Source organism: Dendrobates tinctorius, unplaced genomic scaffold (genome assembly GCF_039654945.1).
Source record: "Dendrobates tinctorius isolate UK_male_01 unplaced genomic scaffold, ASM3965494v1 ptg000241l, whole genome shotgun sequence".
NCBI classification, from domain to species: domain Eukaryota; kingdom Metazoa; phylum Chordata; class Amphibia; order Anura; family Dendrobatidae; genus Dendrobates; species Dendrobates tinctorius.
In genome coordinates this window covers 18121797-18139733 of record NW_027361908.1, presented here as the reverse complement: position 1 = coordinate 18139733, position 17937 = coordinate 18121797, and the positions used below count along the sequence as shown (strand labels likewise).

General features: G+C 48.4%; 1 protein-coding gene across 4 annotated transcripts in view; it reads right to left on the bottom strand.

Moving 5' to 3' along the window:
• Positions 1 to 17937, bottom strand: part of METTL25 (methyltransferase like 25) — a 302845-nt gene that overhangs the window by 63441 nt on the left and 221467 nt on the right. Inside the window, exon 12 of one of the 4 annotated variants that reach the window (XM_073556986.1) lies at positions 16212 to 16526. The exons of the other annotated variants lie outside the window; for them this stretch is intronic. Within the exon in view, the coding sequence (XP_073413087.1) occupies positions 16491 to 16526 (36 nt within the window). The 3' untranslated portion in view covers positions 16212 to 16490. Of the gene's footprint in view, positions 1 to 16211; positions 16527 to 17937 lie in introns of those variants that run through there. 4 annotated transcript variants of the gene reach the window in all.

The following is a 17937-nucleotide window of genomic DNA, read 5'->3' as shown; positions in this document are numbered from 1 at the left end:
GGTGCGTCACAGAATTTTATATCATTGGGCAGTGAAGAAAATATATACATTCTTACCACCAAGATTGTGCGCTAGCCCCAAATTTTACATTTTCATACTGGGAAATGGGTAAAAATGGCATCAAAATTTATTCCACAATGTATGCTGAATGTTCTACCCTATATAAGGCTGTACGGTGCTGCTTAGCCACACGGAGAGACCTGGGAATTTTGCAAATACAGAGCACGTAAGAGCTAGAAAAGCAGAATCCCCACTCAAGTGACCCCATTTTGGAAATTATACCTCTTTGGGAATTTATCTACATGTGTAGTGACGACATTGACTCCATGGGTGTTTTCCAGAAACAAACAGTAGTAGATGTTGCGGAGTGAAAATTACAAACTGCAATTGTAGTGACCAGTATGCTGAAGTGACCAGTACATTATGACCAGCTCATGCTTCTGGAGACATGCACCTGTAAATTAGGCGGGCTCTCATCTCTACAGAAATGCCTAAATGTGGTTTAGACACACTGGGGCTCAAAAGGGAAGGGGGAATTTGGATTTCGGAGCACAGAATTTGCTGAATTTCTTTTGAGGGGAGTGAAGCCACTTTCCATTGACAGATGATGGACCTGACTAGGGACTTGTTTTTTTTTGTGGATTGAGTTGAAGCTTTCATTGGGAACATTTTACATAACATTCAAAATCACATTTATCTGACGCGCTACGCTGAGCACTTATTTTGGGGTTTCCATTTAAATCTCCGAGGGATCTATTTAATCTGTGACAAATGAAATCCCCAATATTCACTATTATGAGGCACCACGACCAGTTCTCATTTCAATGCCAGAACACACCCCCCCTGGACGTTTTTCTTACAAGCAAGAGATGATATCTTGGAAACCGTGCAAACTGGCCACAGAAGGTAAATTACTTATTGTCAGCATTCTGCATTATGTGAAAAGTCCGGACAACCCCTTTAAGTTGCCTAATATATCTGCACAGTAATCGTTACCTGCACAAACAGATATCCTCCTAAGATAGCCAAATCTAAAAAAACCCCACTCCAAATTCCAAAAATATTAATCTTTGATATCTATGAGTCTTTTGGGTTGATTGAGAACATAGTTGTTATTCAATAATAAAAAGAATCCTCTTAAATACAACTTGCCTAATAATTCTGCACACTGTGTACATACTTACAAACACACACAAACACACACACACACATTATATATTAGATTTGTACATTTTGCTTGTGTTGCACAATACAAGTCGCTTTTTAATAGAAAACTAGTTTTTGCATCGTCATAGTTACACAGCTATAATATTTCCATATTTCAGCCGACAATGTAACAGCTTTTTTGCGGGCTGAGTTGATGTTTGTTGCACCATTTTTGGGCACATGACATTTTTTGATCGCTTTCTATTCCGATTTTTGTGAGGTAGAATGAACAAAAACCAGCAATTCAGGAATTGTTTATTTTTTTATATACCATTCCATGTGTGGTAAAATTGATAAGACCGCTTGATTCTTTGGGTCAGTACGATGACAGCAATATCCTATTTATATCATTTTTTTCATGTTTTGGCGCTTTTACACAAAATTAATTTAAAGAAAAAATTATTATTTTTGCACCGCTTTATTCTGAGAGATAAAACTTTTTGATTTTTCTGCAGACAGAGCTTTATAGCATCTTGTTTTTTGCGGGACAAGATGTTTTCAGAGGTAGCATTTTTATTTACATTTGCCTTTTTTATCGCGTTTTATTGCACTTTTTGTTTGGCGGTATGATGACAAAAGTGTAGTTTTTTGCCTCATTTATTTTTTTACAGCGTTCACTGAAGGGGTTAACCATTGGACATCCCTGTATAGTGGCAGATCGCTGAACTGATACTCTGTAATGCTTCTGCACTGCAGGGCATCAAAACCATGTCTGACAGGCAGTGAAGTAGGGGTGTCAGCTCCTGCTCTAAGCAGGCACTCACAAGTCACCTTCCTTGCAGGACCCCACGGCCATCTTGCCGCCAGGGGTCACCATGGAGACCACTGACAACGTGATCGCATCGCGTTGTGCCAATGGAAGCAGACAGGGAGCTCATTCCCTATGCTACGGTCCTCATTGTGACTCTCACTATTGACAGCCGAATCAGAGAGGGCAGGCTGGGTTCACAAGTAGCGGAATTCCCGCAGAAGTTACCGCAAGAATTCCGGAATTCCATTCGCGGGAAAATCGCATTTTAAATTCCCGCGGAAAAACTAGCGATTTGCAAGCGTAATTAGCTTGCAGAATGCTTGCGTTTTCCAAGCGATCTGTAGCATCGCTTGGAGAACTGATTGACAGGTTGGTCACACTCGTCAAACATAGTGTTTGACTAGTGTGACCAACTTTTTACTATTGAGGCTGCCTATGCAGCATCAGTAGTAAAAAGATCTAATGTTAAAAATAATAAAAAAAATAAAAAAATCGGGTTACCGAATATACTTGTGTATAAGCCGACCAGTGTATAAGCCGACCCCCCTAATTTTGCCACAAAAAACTGGGAAAACTTATTGACTCGTGTATAAGCCGAGGGTGGAATCCATAGACTATGCCCCCATATGCTGCTCCATAGTTTATGCCCCCATATGCTGATCCATAGAATATGCCCCCATATGCTGCTCCATAGATTATGCCCCCATATGCTGCTCCATAGTTTATACCCCCATATGCTTCTCCATAGTTTATGCCCCCCATATGCTGCCCCATAGACTATGCCCCCATATGCTGCTCCATAGAATATGCCCCCATATGCTGCAAAAAAAAAAAAAAAAGCCGTACTCACCTCTCCCGGGTCCATCGCCGCTGCCTGACGCTTCTTGTGTCAGTGACTGTTCAGCCAGCAGAGGGGCGGCGCGCACTAACCACGTCACCGCGCCCCTAGCTGCCTAAACGTCACTGACACAGGCTGCAGCAGAGACAGCGGTGAGCAGCGATGGACCGGGGGACAGGTGAATATCGCTATACTCACCCATTCTGCCGCGGTCTCTGCAGCCTCGCTTCTTCACAGTCTCCCTTCCTGTCTTCAGCAGTCACGTGGTACTGCTCATTACACTCATGAATATGCGCATATTCATGAGTGGTAATGAGCGGCACCACGTGACCGCTGAAGACAGGAAGGGAGAGACAGTGGAGAAGCGAGGCTGCAGAGACCGCGGCAGGACAGGTAAGTATGATCTTTGACAGCCCCGCTCCCCCTCCCCCGCCGACCCCCAGGTATATGACCCGTGTCTAAGCCGAAAGGGGGTCTTTCAGCCCAGAAAAATGGGCTGAAAATCTCGGCTTACACACGAGTATATACGGTATATTCACCTTCCGACATCCAGCGCAGCGTCCCCAGGCCTTCGCGATGCTCCGGCAGGTCCCGTTCCCAGTGATGCATTGCGGCAATGACCTTTGATGACCTTGCGGTCTCACGAGACCGCTACAGCATTGCGAGACGCGACGTCAGCAAAGGTCATCGCAATGCATCACTGGGAACGGGAGCTACCGCATGTATCGCTGAAGCCTGGGGACGCTGCGCGGGACATCGGAAGGTGAATATAACCAGATTTTTTTTATTTTAATTCTATTTTTTACAGGGATATGGTACCCACAGCCCGGAGGACAGTTTCCTCTCCTCCGGACAGTGGGTACTATCCGCAAAGTAAGCAGAACAATGCATTCCTATGTGGGCGGAATCGCCGCGATTCCGCAAAATAATGAGCATGCTGCGTATTTTTCCGCGATGCAAATCCGCAGCATTAGCACAGCATTGCTGAATCCCATAGGATTGCATGGGATGCTGTTTTTTGCGTTTTCTCGGCAAAATCACCTGAATGTGTGAACACAGCCTTAAACACCCTCGATCGGTGCTAGCAGAACCGATCCTAGGCTTTGCTGCAGGGTGTCAGCTCTCACATAGATCTGACACCGGCACCCAATCGCGGCGGAACTCAGCGTGAACCCCCGTGATCACAGTGAGGCGCATGTCAGGAAGGGGTTAAGCCCTTAACCACCGGAGGTATTTTAGCTTTTTGCGTTTTAATTTTTGCTCCCATTCTTCCAGGAGCCCTAACTTTTTCTTTATTTTTCAGTCAAAATGGCCATGAGGGGGCCTGCTTTTGCGGGACAAGTTGTACTTTTGATCGACACGAATGTTTTAAACATATAGTGCACTGGAAAACGGGAAAAAAATTCCAAGTGCGATGAAATTTCAAAAAAGTGCAATTCCACATTTGTTTTTTTTTTACCATGTTCACCAAATGCTAAAACTGACCTGCCATTATGATTCCCCTGGTCATTATGAGTGCATAGACACCAAACATGTCTTGGTTCTTTTTATTTAGGTGGTGAAAAAAAATCCAAGCTTTAAAAAAAAAGGCGCCATTTTCCGAGACGTGTAGCTTCTCCATTTTTCATGGTTTGGGGCTGGGTGAGGGCTTAATTTTTGTGCACGGTGCTGATGTTTTTATTGATACCATTTTGGCGTAGATACGTTCTTTTGATCGCATGTTATTGCATCTTATTACAATGTAGCGGTGACCAAAAAACATGGATTTTTGTGAGTACTCACCGTAAAATCCTTTTCTCCGAGACGCTCATTGGGGGACACAGAGACTGTGGGTGTGTGCTTCTGCCGTCTGGAGGCTGACACTAAGTATACAAAAAAAGAGTTAGCTCCTCCTCCGCCGCATACACCCTCGCCCCCAGACCGGGCGTAACTCAGTTTAGTGAATAAGCAGTAGGAGAACGCGCCTTAAATTCAGGCAAGAAATTATACGTCTGGAAAAGGGACCACCCTGATCCTTACATAAGGATTTGTATAACTCAAAATAAGCAAAAGCCAACTGGCTAGTAGGGTGGGTGCTGTGTCCCCCAATGAGCGTCTCGGAGAAAAGGATTTTACGGTGAGTACTCACAAAAATCCATGTTTCTCCTTCGTCTCATTGGGGGACACAGAGACTGTGGGACGTTCTAAAGCAGTCCCTGGGCGGGATCTTAGCTCACCCAATCCATGCTATTTTGCGCCCCTGATTAGAGGTGCGCAACTGCTGCCTGGAGAATCTTTCTTCCCAGGCATGCATCCGAGGATGCCTGGGTATGTACGTTATAATGTTTGACAAACGTATGCAAGCTGGACCAGGTAGCTGCTTTGCACACCTGTTCCTCTGAAGCTTGGTGTCGCAGTGCCCATGAGGCACCCACTGCTCGAGCCGAGTGTGCCTTGATCCCTGCCGGAACCGGCGTGCCACTAATTTCATAAGATTCTTGGATCATCAGGCGAACCCATCTGGCCAAAGTCGCTTTGGACGCAGCGAGCCCCTTCCGCCGCCCTTCTGGGATCACGAATAGAGAGTCTGTCCGGCGGAAAGGAGCTGTCCTTGTCACATACCTCCTAAGAGCTCTTACCAGATCCAAGGTGTGCAATGCCTTTTCTACCCTGTGCACCGGTGCCGGGCAAAACGAGGGTAAGACAATGTCTTCGTTGATATGGAATGCAGAGACAACCTTCGGCAAGAAGGGAGGAGCTGGCCTTAAAACTACCTTATCCTTATAAAAGGTCAGGAACGGCGGTTTACAAGATAAAGCCGCCAATTCCGAAACCCACTTAATAGACGTAATAGCTACCAGAAAAACGACCTTCCTGGACAGGTAAGGTAAGGAAACCTCTTGTAACGGTTCGAAAGGAGCCTCTTGAAGGGCCCTGAGCACCAAGTTCAGGTCCCATGATTCCGTCGGCGCCTTATAGGGGGGTACTAAATGTGCGACCCCCTGCATAAACGTCCTAACCTGCCAGACCGAAGCGACCTTTCGTTGGAAAAGCACCGACAGAGCCGAGATCTGCGTTCTGAGCGAACTCGGAGCCAATCCTGCGTCCAGCCCTGCCTGCAGAAAAGCCAGTACGTTGGGGATCGGAAAAACCAGAGGAGCCACTCCGCGATCCCTACACCAACGGAAAAAAACTTCCCAAGTCCGATGATATACTCTCGCCGAGGAAGGCTTTCGGGCACTCACCATCGTGGCTACCACATCGCGCCTGAATCCTGCCTGTGTTAACAGCCAAGATTCAATGGCCACGCCGTCAAACACAGGGCCCCTAAGTTCGGATGGTAGATCGGCCCCTGGGACAGCAAGTCCGGCCGATCTGGGAGACGCCAGGGTACATCCACCACTAGCTGAACCAGATCTGCATACCAGGCCCGCCGAGGCCAGTCTGGGGCCAGCAGAATTGCTGGAACCTTCTCTCTCCTTAACTTCCTGATGACTCTTGGAAGGAGAGGTAGCGGGGGGAACAAGTACGGGAGACGAAACTGGCTCCACGGAAGCACCAGAGCGTCGGCTGCGATTGCCTGCGGGTCGAGGGATCGAGCGACGAACCTTTGTACTTTGGCGTTCTCTCTGGATGCCATAAGGTCCACGTCCGGTGTCCCCCACCGTTGGCAGATCTGTTGAAAAACCTCGGGGTGCAGGGACCATTCCCCTGCCGCGACCCTCTGTCGGCTGAGAAAATCTGCCGCCCAGTTTTCGACTCCCGGAATGTGCACCGCTGAAATTACCACGCGGTTCTTCTCTGCCCAACGCAGTACCAGCCCGACCTCGCGCATGGCTGCCTGGCTGCGCGTGCCCCCTTGATGGTTGACATATGCTACTGCTGTAGCATTGTCCGACTGAATGCGCACTGGCCGGTGTCTCAGAAAACACTGGAAATGTTGCAGGGCCAATCGTATTGCCCGTATCTCCAGAATGTTGATCGGGAGAATTATCTCCTGAATGGACCACTGCCCCTGGGCTGTGTGACTCTGGAAAACTGCTCCCCAACCATGCAGGCTTGCATCGGTCGTCACCACCAACCACTGCTCCGGGGGAAAAGGTTTCCCCTGGACCAGGGACGAGTCGCGAGTCCACTACCGGAGTGAATGTCGGACCAGCGGAGACAACTTGCACCGATGACTGAGAGAAAGCAGCCTCCGGTCCCATGCAGACAAGAGCGCATGCTGAAGCGGACGGAGATGGAACTGGGCAAACGGGATTGCCTCCATCGCCGCCACCATTCTGCCCAACACACTCATGCCGTACCGGATGGGTCTGGTGCCCGGCTGCAGAAGGTTGCGTACTCCTTGCTTGATTTTTTGCGCCTTGTCCTGAGGGTGGATCACCAGCCCCCGGGAGGTATCGAAAATCATGCCTAGGAACACGATTCTTTGGGCTGGAACCAAGGACGACTTGCTCCGATTGATTAACCAGCCTAGACGGGCCAGGGTATCCAGCGTGATACTGACATTTTCCTGGCACGCCTGAAACGACGGCCCCTTTACCAACAGGTCGTCCAGGTAAGGTAGTACCGTTATGCCCCGAGCATGCAGGATGGCCATAACCACCGCCATTATCTTCGTAAAGACTCTGGGAGCAGTGGCCAGACCGAAAGGCAGAGCAACAAATTGAAAATGTCGCCCTCCGATCGCAAAACGCAGGAACCTCTGGTGTGGAGGAAAAATCGGAATGTGCAGATATGCATCCTGCACATCGATCGAGGCCAGGAACTCCCCTGGATCCATGGCTGCAATGACCGAACGGAGGGATTCCATCCGGAACCGCCTGACTCTGATGAATTTGTTCAGGATTTTTAGATCTAGTACTGGCCTTACTGTCCCGTCTCTTTTGGGGACCGAAAACAGGTTGGAGTAAAAACCTTGTGCCTCTTCGCTTTTCGGCACTGGGACAATGACCCCGTTGCGCTGTAGCGTCATTATGGCCTGTAACAAACCCTCTGCCTGCGATCCTGTTCCGGAAAACCGGGAATGAAAGAATCGCCGTGGCGGGAGTCCGACAAACTCTATCTTGTACCCGGACGATATCAGTTCTGCCACCCAGGCGTCGCGTGCCACTGCGACCCAAACGTGGCTGAACTTTAGTAGGCGTCCGCCCACCCTGTCATCCGTAGGTACGAAGCGCCTCGAGTCATTTTGCTGGAGGCTTTTGGGATCTGGCCCCCCTCGTTCTGGGCAAACGGCCTCGGCCTCTGCCCAGCGGATTGGCTCTGTAAGAGATTTGCCTTTCCCTAATCTGACCATCATTTGCGGAGGTGGATGCTCTGGCCGAAGTCCCCCTCCAGGGGTTACGAAAGGGCCGAAAACGCCTCTGTGTCTGCCTGAATGCTGGCCAAGTCCTCTGCTGCGGGAGGAAACTACTCCTCCCCCCCGTGGCTTCTGAGATAAGCTTATCAAGCTTCTCACCGAACAACCGATTGCCCTGAAAAGGCAATGAGGTCAAGGATTTTTTGGAGATAGAATCCGCTTTCCATAATCTCAGCCATAATGCTCGCCTAACGGCGATCGCATTTGCTGCTGCCACAGCAGAACACTCGGCCGCGTCCAGAGAGGCGCTGACGAGAAAATCACTTGCCCCTGATATCTGATTTGTAACCTCCAAGACCTCCGCAGGCAGATCTCTGTCCTGGAGGGCATTATGCAGAGCGTCTGCCCATGAAACCATGGCCTTAGCCACCCAAGTAGCCGCAAAGGAGGGGGCCAGGGCCGACCCCGCTGCCTCATACACTGAGCGGGCAAGCCCCTCTATAAGGCGATCAGTTGGGTCCTTGATAGAAGAACCGCTGGGTATCGACAATAGTGATCTTGACGCCAAACGTGATACCGGTGGGTCCTTTATGGAGTTCAGGAGGAAACGGATACTTCGCTTGCAGCGCTTTTTGCATTGCAAAACGCTTATCCGGGTGTTCCCTATGTTTCTGGACTAGCTCCTCGAACTCCGGATGTGTGGCAAACCTTCTATGCGGTCGCCTGGTCTTCTTGAAGGAGACCTTGTGACCTGAGGCCGTGGACACATCGTCCTCGATCTCTAAAGTCTGGTTGACTGCCTCAATGAGGCTGTCCACCGAGTCTTGGTATCCCAGGCTTTCTGGATTCCAGGCCTCCTCTCCCTCCTCCTCACCCTCATCCTGCTCGCTTCCCGAGCTCGGCGACGGGGAACGAGATGCCCTAATACCCGCCGCCGAAACCCCAGAGGGTCCGGCCGACGGGGAACGAGCTCTTTTGCTAAGAGCTTGTCTGGTGCTGGAGCGGCCTCTAACGGTCGGAGGGTCCTGAGACGTGGACGAGCTGTCTTCCGCTGGCAGACCACCATCCTTGTCCCTGCCCGGGCCTCGAAGAGACTCAATTGCCCTTGTAAGGGACATCATAGAGTGTGATAAAGACACCACCCATTCTGGGGGGTCCTGACTTCTGGGCTCTGCAACAATGGGGGGCTCCTGGGCTCGCTCCGACTAGCAGGCTTCACAAAATTTATCTGGCTGCGCCTTAGGCAGCCTGACCCCACAGGAAACGCAAACAGCATATAGGAAAGAATGAGCTTTCCCTTTGCCAGACATATTGCAGGGTAGGGTAGGAGGATAACCCCTTCCTTGACCACTAATGCGGCACTCGAAACGGGGTTGCACTCACCCACCGGTAATGTCCACCTTGCGTCTCTTCCACGGGGCGTGCGGCGTTACTCGCCGGGGCACTTGCGGCGCACTCCGGGAGATAGGCGGCGGCTTCCGGCCGCACTTTGCGAGGAAATGAGGAGAGGGAGGGGGCGGAGCTCCCCGGTGTCTGTGCGCGCCCGCCGCTCTCCGCCCCCGGAAGTTAGTGGGCGGGACTTCCGGCTACCCCCGGAAGTCGGCGGGCGCGCGGAACTCCGGACCTCCCCATACAGCGGGGACCGCGGCCGCCGCTGGCCGCACTACACGTGCGGCGTTCGAGGGAGGAGGGCGGGAGCTCCCCGGTAACTGAGCGCGCCCGCCGCTCTCCGCCCCCGGAAGTTAGAGGGCGGGGCTTCCGGCTACCCCCGGAAGTCGGCCGGCGGGCGGGCGGCTCGGGCCTCACCATACAGCGCGGCCGCCGACGGGGCTCTGGCTACACTCCACGCCCATCAACAAGAGAGGTGAGCCGGGCCTCCCCCCTGTGGCTTCTGCGCCGTGGGCTTGTGGTGCTCTCAACCCCATCCCTGGACCGGGAGGGGGAGGCTACTGCACCAGTCTTCGACGCTTCGCTCCCTTGGCTCACCTGCGCCTCCAGGACCACCCCTGGTGTCCTACCTAGGGGTGGTCGGGGCATTAATGCATTCCCACGTTGCAGGAGAGTAACAACGTGGAGGATCACTCACACGTGCTCGCCCGCTGGGGTTCATGGGGAACCGAATCCTTTTATCAGGATGCGTTGCCACCTCTTTAGAAAAATAACAAAGAAAAATGGTTGTCTGGGGAAAAGTCCCAGATGTGTCCCTCGGTGCGGGAGAGAAAACAAGTGGAGGGCTACTCACACGTGGTCGCCCGTTGATGATTTGGGGAGATCGGACCCTCTCTATAGGATCCGTCGCCCCTATCTTATCTTCATAGAAAGAGACCAAAAAAAAAAAAAAAAATCTAGTCTGGAGCTCCAGACTGCGTGTGCCTCCATCAGACACTAAGCAAAAACTGAGTTACGCCCGGTCTGGGGGCGAGGGTGTATGCGGCGGAGGAGGAGCTAACTCTTTTTTTGTATACTTAGTGTCAGCCTCCAGACGGCAGAAGCACACACCCACAGTCTCTGTGTCCCCCAATGAGACGAAGGAGAAAACATAATTCTTGCGTTTTGAATTTTTTTCTCGATACACCGTTTACCGATCGGGTTAAATTTTTATTCTGATACATCAGGTGATTCTGAACGCGGCGATACCAAATATGTGTATGTTTGATTTTTTTATTGTTTTATTTTGAATAAAGCGAAAGGGAGTGATTTGAACTTTAAATTTTTTTTATTTTTTAATATTTTTAAAAACGGACGCTCATAGTAATCCGGCTATGACAACCATAGAGGTCTGCAGGAGACCTCTGGTTGTCATGTCAACCCAACGGTGATCCGCGATCACGTGATGGGGTCACCGATGGGCGGGATTTCCAGTGCGCTTACTAGAAGCACGAGTTAAATGCTGCTGTCAGAGATTGAAAGCGGCATTTAACAGGCTAACAGACGCAGGTGGATCGCGATTCCACTCGTGGCTGTTAGAGGCACAAGTCAGCTGTTTAAAACAGCTGACATAAGCTTGAAAAGATGTGGGCTCAGTGCCAGAGCCCACATCAAAGGAAGGAATTTTTGACGTTGGCGTACTATTACGCCCAATGTTGGAAACGGGGTTAAAGTGGTTGCTGGATCCCGAAATCCAGTTGGTTTTTTTTTAACGCTAATCTATACTGCATTGTGATATACAACACCCCTACATATTTTTTTTTGTTTCTGCCTTTTGTTCCTCCTGAACTTCACTTTACACTGCACCCACTTTGTTTACCTGCGGCCCTACCAAAATTGACAGCTCCCTGTGCTATATTATCTAACCTTACAGCCAGAGCTGGCACTGCCCAGCCCCTCCCTCTGCACACTCATTGGATGTCGGTAATCTGCCCCTGTGCTGATCTCTATCATGACTCCAGTATTGGAAGTAACAGAGCAGGGGCCCTGTGTCCTCATTTGTGAAAAGCAGCACAATCCCCACACCACATCCACAGTGTTGATAGAGGATTAAATGTCCCCATATCACATCACAGTGTTGACAGAGCGTTACATGTCCCTACATCACATCCACAGTGGTGATAGAGCCATCACATGCCCCCACACCACATCCACAGTGGTGACAGAGCCGTCACATACCTCCACATGACATCCACAGTGGTGACAGCTTCACATGTCCCCACAACACATCCACAGTGGTGACAGCCTCACATGTCCCCACACCACATCCACAGTGGTGATAGAGCGTCACATGTCCCCACAACACATCCACAGTGGTGATAGAGGATCACATGTCCCCACATCACATCCACAGTGGTGATAGAGCCATCACATGTCCCCACACCACATCCAAAGTGGTGACAGAGCCTCACATGTCTCCACATCACATCCACAGTGATGACAGAGCTTCACATGTCCCCATATCACAGCTACAGTGGTGACAGAGCGTCACATGTCCCTACATCACATCCACAGTGGTGATAGAGGATCACGTCCCCACATCACATCCACAGTGATGACAGAGCTTCACATATCCCCATATCACAGCTACAGTGGTGACAGAGCGTCACATGTCCCTACATCACATCCACAGTGGTGACAGAGCCGTCACAAACCACCACATCACATCCACAGTGGTGACAGCCTCACATGTCCCCACAACACATCCACAGTGGTGATAGAGCGTCACATGTCCCCATATCACATTCACAGTGGTGACAGAGCGTCACATGTCCCTACATCACATCCACAGTGGTGATAGAGGATCACGTCCCCACATCACATCCACAGTGGTGATAGAGCCTCACATGTCTCTACACCACATCCAAAGTGGTGACAGAGCCTCACATGTCTCCACATCACATCCACAGTGGTGACAGAGCTTCACATGTCCCCATATCACAGCTACAGTGGTGACAGAGCGTCACATGTCCCTACATCACATCCACAGTGGTGATAGAGCCTCACATGTCTCCACATCACATCCACAGTGGTGACAGCCTCACATGTCCCCGCAACACATCCACAGTGGTGACAGAGCCGTCACAAACCACCACATCACATCCACAGTGGTGACAGCCTCACATGTCCCCACAACACATCCACAGTGGTGACAGAGTCTCACATGTCCCCACAACACATCCACAGTGGTGACAGCCTCACATGTCCCCACAACACATCCACAGTGGTGACAGAGCTTCACATGTCCCCACATCACATCCATAGTGGTGACCGAGCCTCACATGTCCCCACAACACATCTACAGTGATGATAGAGCCTCACATGTCCCCACAACACATCCACAGTGATGATAGAGCTTCACATGTCCCCACATCACATCCATAGTGGTGACCGAGCCTCACATGTCCCCACAACACATCCACAGTGATGATAGAGTCTCACATGTCCCCACAACACATCCACAGTGATGATAGAGTCTCACATGTCCCCACAACACATCCACAGTGGTGATAGAGCTTCACATGTCCCCACATCACATCCATAGTGGTGACCGAGCCTCACATGTCCCCACAACACATCCACAGTGATGATAGAGTCTCACATGTCCCCACAACACATCCACAGTGGTGACAGCCTCACATGTCCCCACAACACATCCACAGTGGTGACAGAGCTTCACATGTCCCCACATCACATCCATAGTGGTGACCGAGCCTCACATGTCCCCACAACACACCCACAGTGGTGACAGCCTCACATGTCCCCACATCACAGCTACAGTGGTGATAGAGCCTCACATGTCTCCACATCACATCCACAGTGGTGATAGAGCCTCACATGTCTCCACACCACATCCAAAGTGGTGACAGAGCCTCACATGTCTCCACATCACATCCACAATGGTGACAGAGCCTCACATGTCTCCACATCACATCCACAATGGTGACAGAGCTTCACATGTCCCCACATCACAGCTACAGTGTTGACAGAGCGTCACATGTCCCTACATCACATCCACAGTGGTGACAGAGCCGTCACAAACCACATCACATCCACAGTGGTGACAGCCTCACATGTCCCCACAACACATCCACAGTGGTGGCAGAGTCTCACATGTCCCTACATCACATCCACAGTGGTGATAAAGCCTCACATGTCTCCACAACACATCCACAGTGGTGACAGAGTCTCACATGTCCCTACATCACATCCACAGTGGTGACAGAGTCTCACATGTCCCTACATCACATCCACAGTGGTGATAAAGCCTCACATGTCCCTACATCACATCCACAGTGGTGACAGAGTCTCACATGTCCCTACATCACATCCACAGTGGTGATAAAGCCTCACATGTCTCCACAACACATCCACAGTGGTGACATAGCCTCACATGTCCCCCACATCACATCCATAGTGGTGACCGAGCCTCACATGTCCCCACAACACATCCACAGTGGTGACAGCCTCACATGTCCCCACATCACAGCTACAGTGGTAACAGAGCGTCACATGTCCCTACATCACATCCACAGTGGTGATAGAGCCTCACATGTCTCCACATCACATCCACAGTGGTGATAGAGCCTCACATGTCTCCACATCACATCCACAGTGGGGATAGAGCCTCACATGTCTCCACACCACATCCAAAGTGGTGACAGAGCTTCACATGTCTCCACATCACATCCACAGTGGTGACAGAGCTTCACATGTCCCTACATCACATCCACAGTGGTGATAGAGCCTCACATGTCTCCACATCACATCCACAGTGGTGATAGAGCATGACATGTCTCCACATCACATCCACAGTGGTGATAGAGCCTCACATGTCCCCACACCACATCCACAGTGATGATAGAGCCTCACATGTCTCCACACCACATCCACAGTGATGATAGAGTCTCACATGTCCCCACACCACATCCACAGTGATGATAGAGTCTCACATGTCCCCACAACACATCCACAGTGATGATAGAGTCTCACATGTCCCCACAACACATCCACAGTGATGATAGAGAATCACATGTCCCCACATTACCCCTGACATATGAGTACTGTGAGGTGAAGAGTCTATAGTGATGTGTACATTTACATATATACCACATGATACCTCAGCTGTTGTAGAACCTCAGTCTATAGTGATGTGTATCTAAATATATACCATATAATACACTACAGATGCTGCAGAACTTCTGTCTATAATGACGTGTGTATGGATGTGTGTGTGGATGTACTGTATGTATGAGGGAAGGATGAAGGATATACAGTATAAGGCAGGGATGGATAAAGGCTATATGAGCCATTTTTTTTTGATGCACCATTTTTCATATATGGTTATTATGCCAGCTATTGTGTGTACTTTCCGGCATTCAACTCTGGAGAACACACACCTGGGCAGACTTGTAGCGCAAATCCATTAATGGAAGTTCCATCACTGTACCCGGAAGTGCGTTCCAGCTTGCAACTCACAGGCCGGTGACATGTCTGAGTATGTCAGCGCATGCACATATAGGGATGATTGCACATGGCAGCCTCCAGTGACTGGAGGAAGTCTCCTTTCTCCTCCCCAAGCTTGCACACTTACCAGTTCAGGGACAAGGAAGATCTATAGGGATGGGAGGGAATTTTAACACATGGGCGTTAGCTTTATGTTAATCCCTAATCTGGAGGGATATTTAAAGCGCCAAGTCTTCACATGCAGGCACCCTGAAATGGACCTGTGATTCCCTAATGTGGAGGGATATTTAGAGTGCAAAGTCTTCACATACAGGCACCCTGAAATAGACCTGTGATTCCTATCTGTCTATTGTATCATATCAAGCCTCATGATGAACTACAGAATGGAGAAACGCGTTGAGGCACAGACATCTAGAAGCACATACAACTAAAGATAAGTCCTCTATATATTCTTATTTCCCACAGTGTGCTCCCTGACTGTAAATATATGTCGTTTATGCATGCTCCTGTATCTAATTTGCTCTATCATGTACTAGATCACTAGAACATGGTACGCTATGGGCACCATTGAGCAGGGGCGCCATTTTGTTTATCCAGGGTGCCAACCTTCGCAGCTAGGCAGTACCAGCACTAGGTATGATACTAGGGACTTGCAGGTTTTTGAGCTTTGCCTGGGATATATTTGTATAATTTCTGGTAATATACCTATGTATATGACAATTTTTACCTACCTATTCTTGCATCGGATTTTTTTTTTTTTAAACATTATTAACTAAACCTATATTTTTAAGTGGTCTATATGTTCACTCTACAGTATAATAATTCCATTGTATACCAATCACACTACAAATTTCTACCTCACCACGGGATATCGCTTTCAAGCGGACATAAAGTTTAATTGACAAAATTAATGTAAACACCAAAAAACCCTTCCAAGAACTGAAATCTCAATTGCTGGGAATGTTTAAGGATTGGCAATGATTTATAGCAGATCATGAGAGTTACCACCTGGCTTATCTGAAGTAATGCACAAAGCAAATTGAATCATGGTGAATCTGCAGGGGCAAAAGCAGTTACCGAGACAGAACAGCCATCAGTGTGTCCCAACGCAAGCAATTATCATTAGTCTAATGGATTTAATGAGTAGGCAGCCTCAGCAATACATTTTAGGACAAACGCTTACATCATACACAGCAATCTTGTCTGTCAGAAATGTAAATAAATGGCTTGCATGATAGCAACACAGGGAATAACCTACTGTATTAGTCTGCATCAGATAACGCCGATCTGCCTTCTGTGTCTGCAGGGGAAGCAATCACACAGTACTGAATATCTACTAATAGGGATGTGTAACCAATTAAAAAGCGATAAAGATACATTACACATTTCCGCTGTATAGATAATGGTTGATTAGAATGAGAGTCTTGACCATGACAGATGTTCGGTTACTCTTTACCGCATTTACTAAAGCTACACTTTACCCTGTTAATGGTCAAGCGGTAATTATTACAGACGTGTTACTCAAGCTTTATTCCTGCAACCGTAGAGATACTCTGCAAAAAAAAAGGAACCATTATCATAAAAATGGTAAAAATGTAATCTACGCCATGCACAGAGATTGCTAAAAAGTATTTGGACATTTAATACAAAAACACTTTGGATGTTAAAAGGAACCTGTCACCTCCAGAGATAATATTTACCTGGAGGAATAGTGGTAATCTGTACGTAGATAGCATTTAAATCATGTCTGGCTGGCTTAGTGGCACAGTGGTTACAGAGAAAAAAAGTTTTATCCACCCTACAGCAGCTCACTTCCAGTCATTAGGTTGTTGTAAGGAGAGATTACAGTCTCCACGCACTACATTGTGAGCGTACTAATCACTCCCTGGCACTTTGACTGCCTACTGTGCAACATATGTGTGCACCATGTGAGCACGTGTGTGTATCAAGCTGTCAATGTGCAGGAGATTGATTATATCGTACTGGCTGTGTAGTGAGCTGTGAGCGTTACATCTCCCTGCATTGCCCTGATGAGTGGAAGTGAGCAGCTGCAGGGAGAATATAACTATTTTCTCCCTGCAGCTGCTACTACTGTAAGCCAGCCAGGCACGGTTTAAATGCGATTTGCTTGCAGGTGATCACTATATCTGCAGGTAAATAGCGTTTCCAAAGGTGACGTCTTCCCTTTAAGGAATTAAATGCCAATACAAACAATAGCCTGTTCTGACAAAGATTTTGAATATAGCCAAGTAGTATATACATTCACTGGTACAGAAAGAACGGGATAATTACAGTAAGGACACAAAAATGATAAGGTAAATGCATGTAAATTAAATGCATCTTTTTGTATTTTCAATGCCAGTGGTTTTTGAATTTTACAGTTGCCAGATTCTAATAAGTCATCCAGATAATAACACTGCCAAACTAGCAGATCTATTAAAATTCTACAAGTATTACATTGAGAAGTGAACATGATACAGAGGGACACACTGGAGTACATGATGTCCTCATTTGCATGCTCTACACAGAATCAATTACACTTGTAAGGCTTCAAGCACTGTTTTCTTCAAACATCCCATTTGATCTATAAAAAAAAACCTAATCCAATGTGGCCAATTTAAGCTCAAGAAATGCTCCATAAGCTTTCACAAGTCTTAGGGAAACCTGGAAAGTCAAATACTAAATTGCCTGCCTCTGGACCAGAGAATAGAAGTTTAAGTTCTCCCACTCTATGTGAGATTTTTAAATTGCATGTACAGCGTTCAAAACTTCCAATAACTGGAAAAGCTCAAAGCAAAAAAAGGGAATAAAAATAACATAGCCAAGATGTTAATGAAAAAGATGAAGATAAAATATATTACATAACAAAAAAAATACAGTAATTAAACAATTAAGGTAAGGCAAGGTGTCATCCCCCTTTCTACCCTAAACTGTTAACATGTGAATGCAATTCAAGCCTCACTG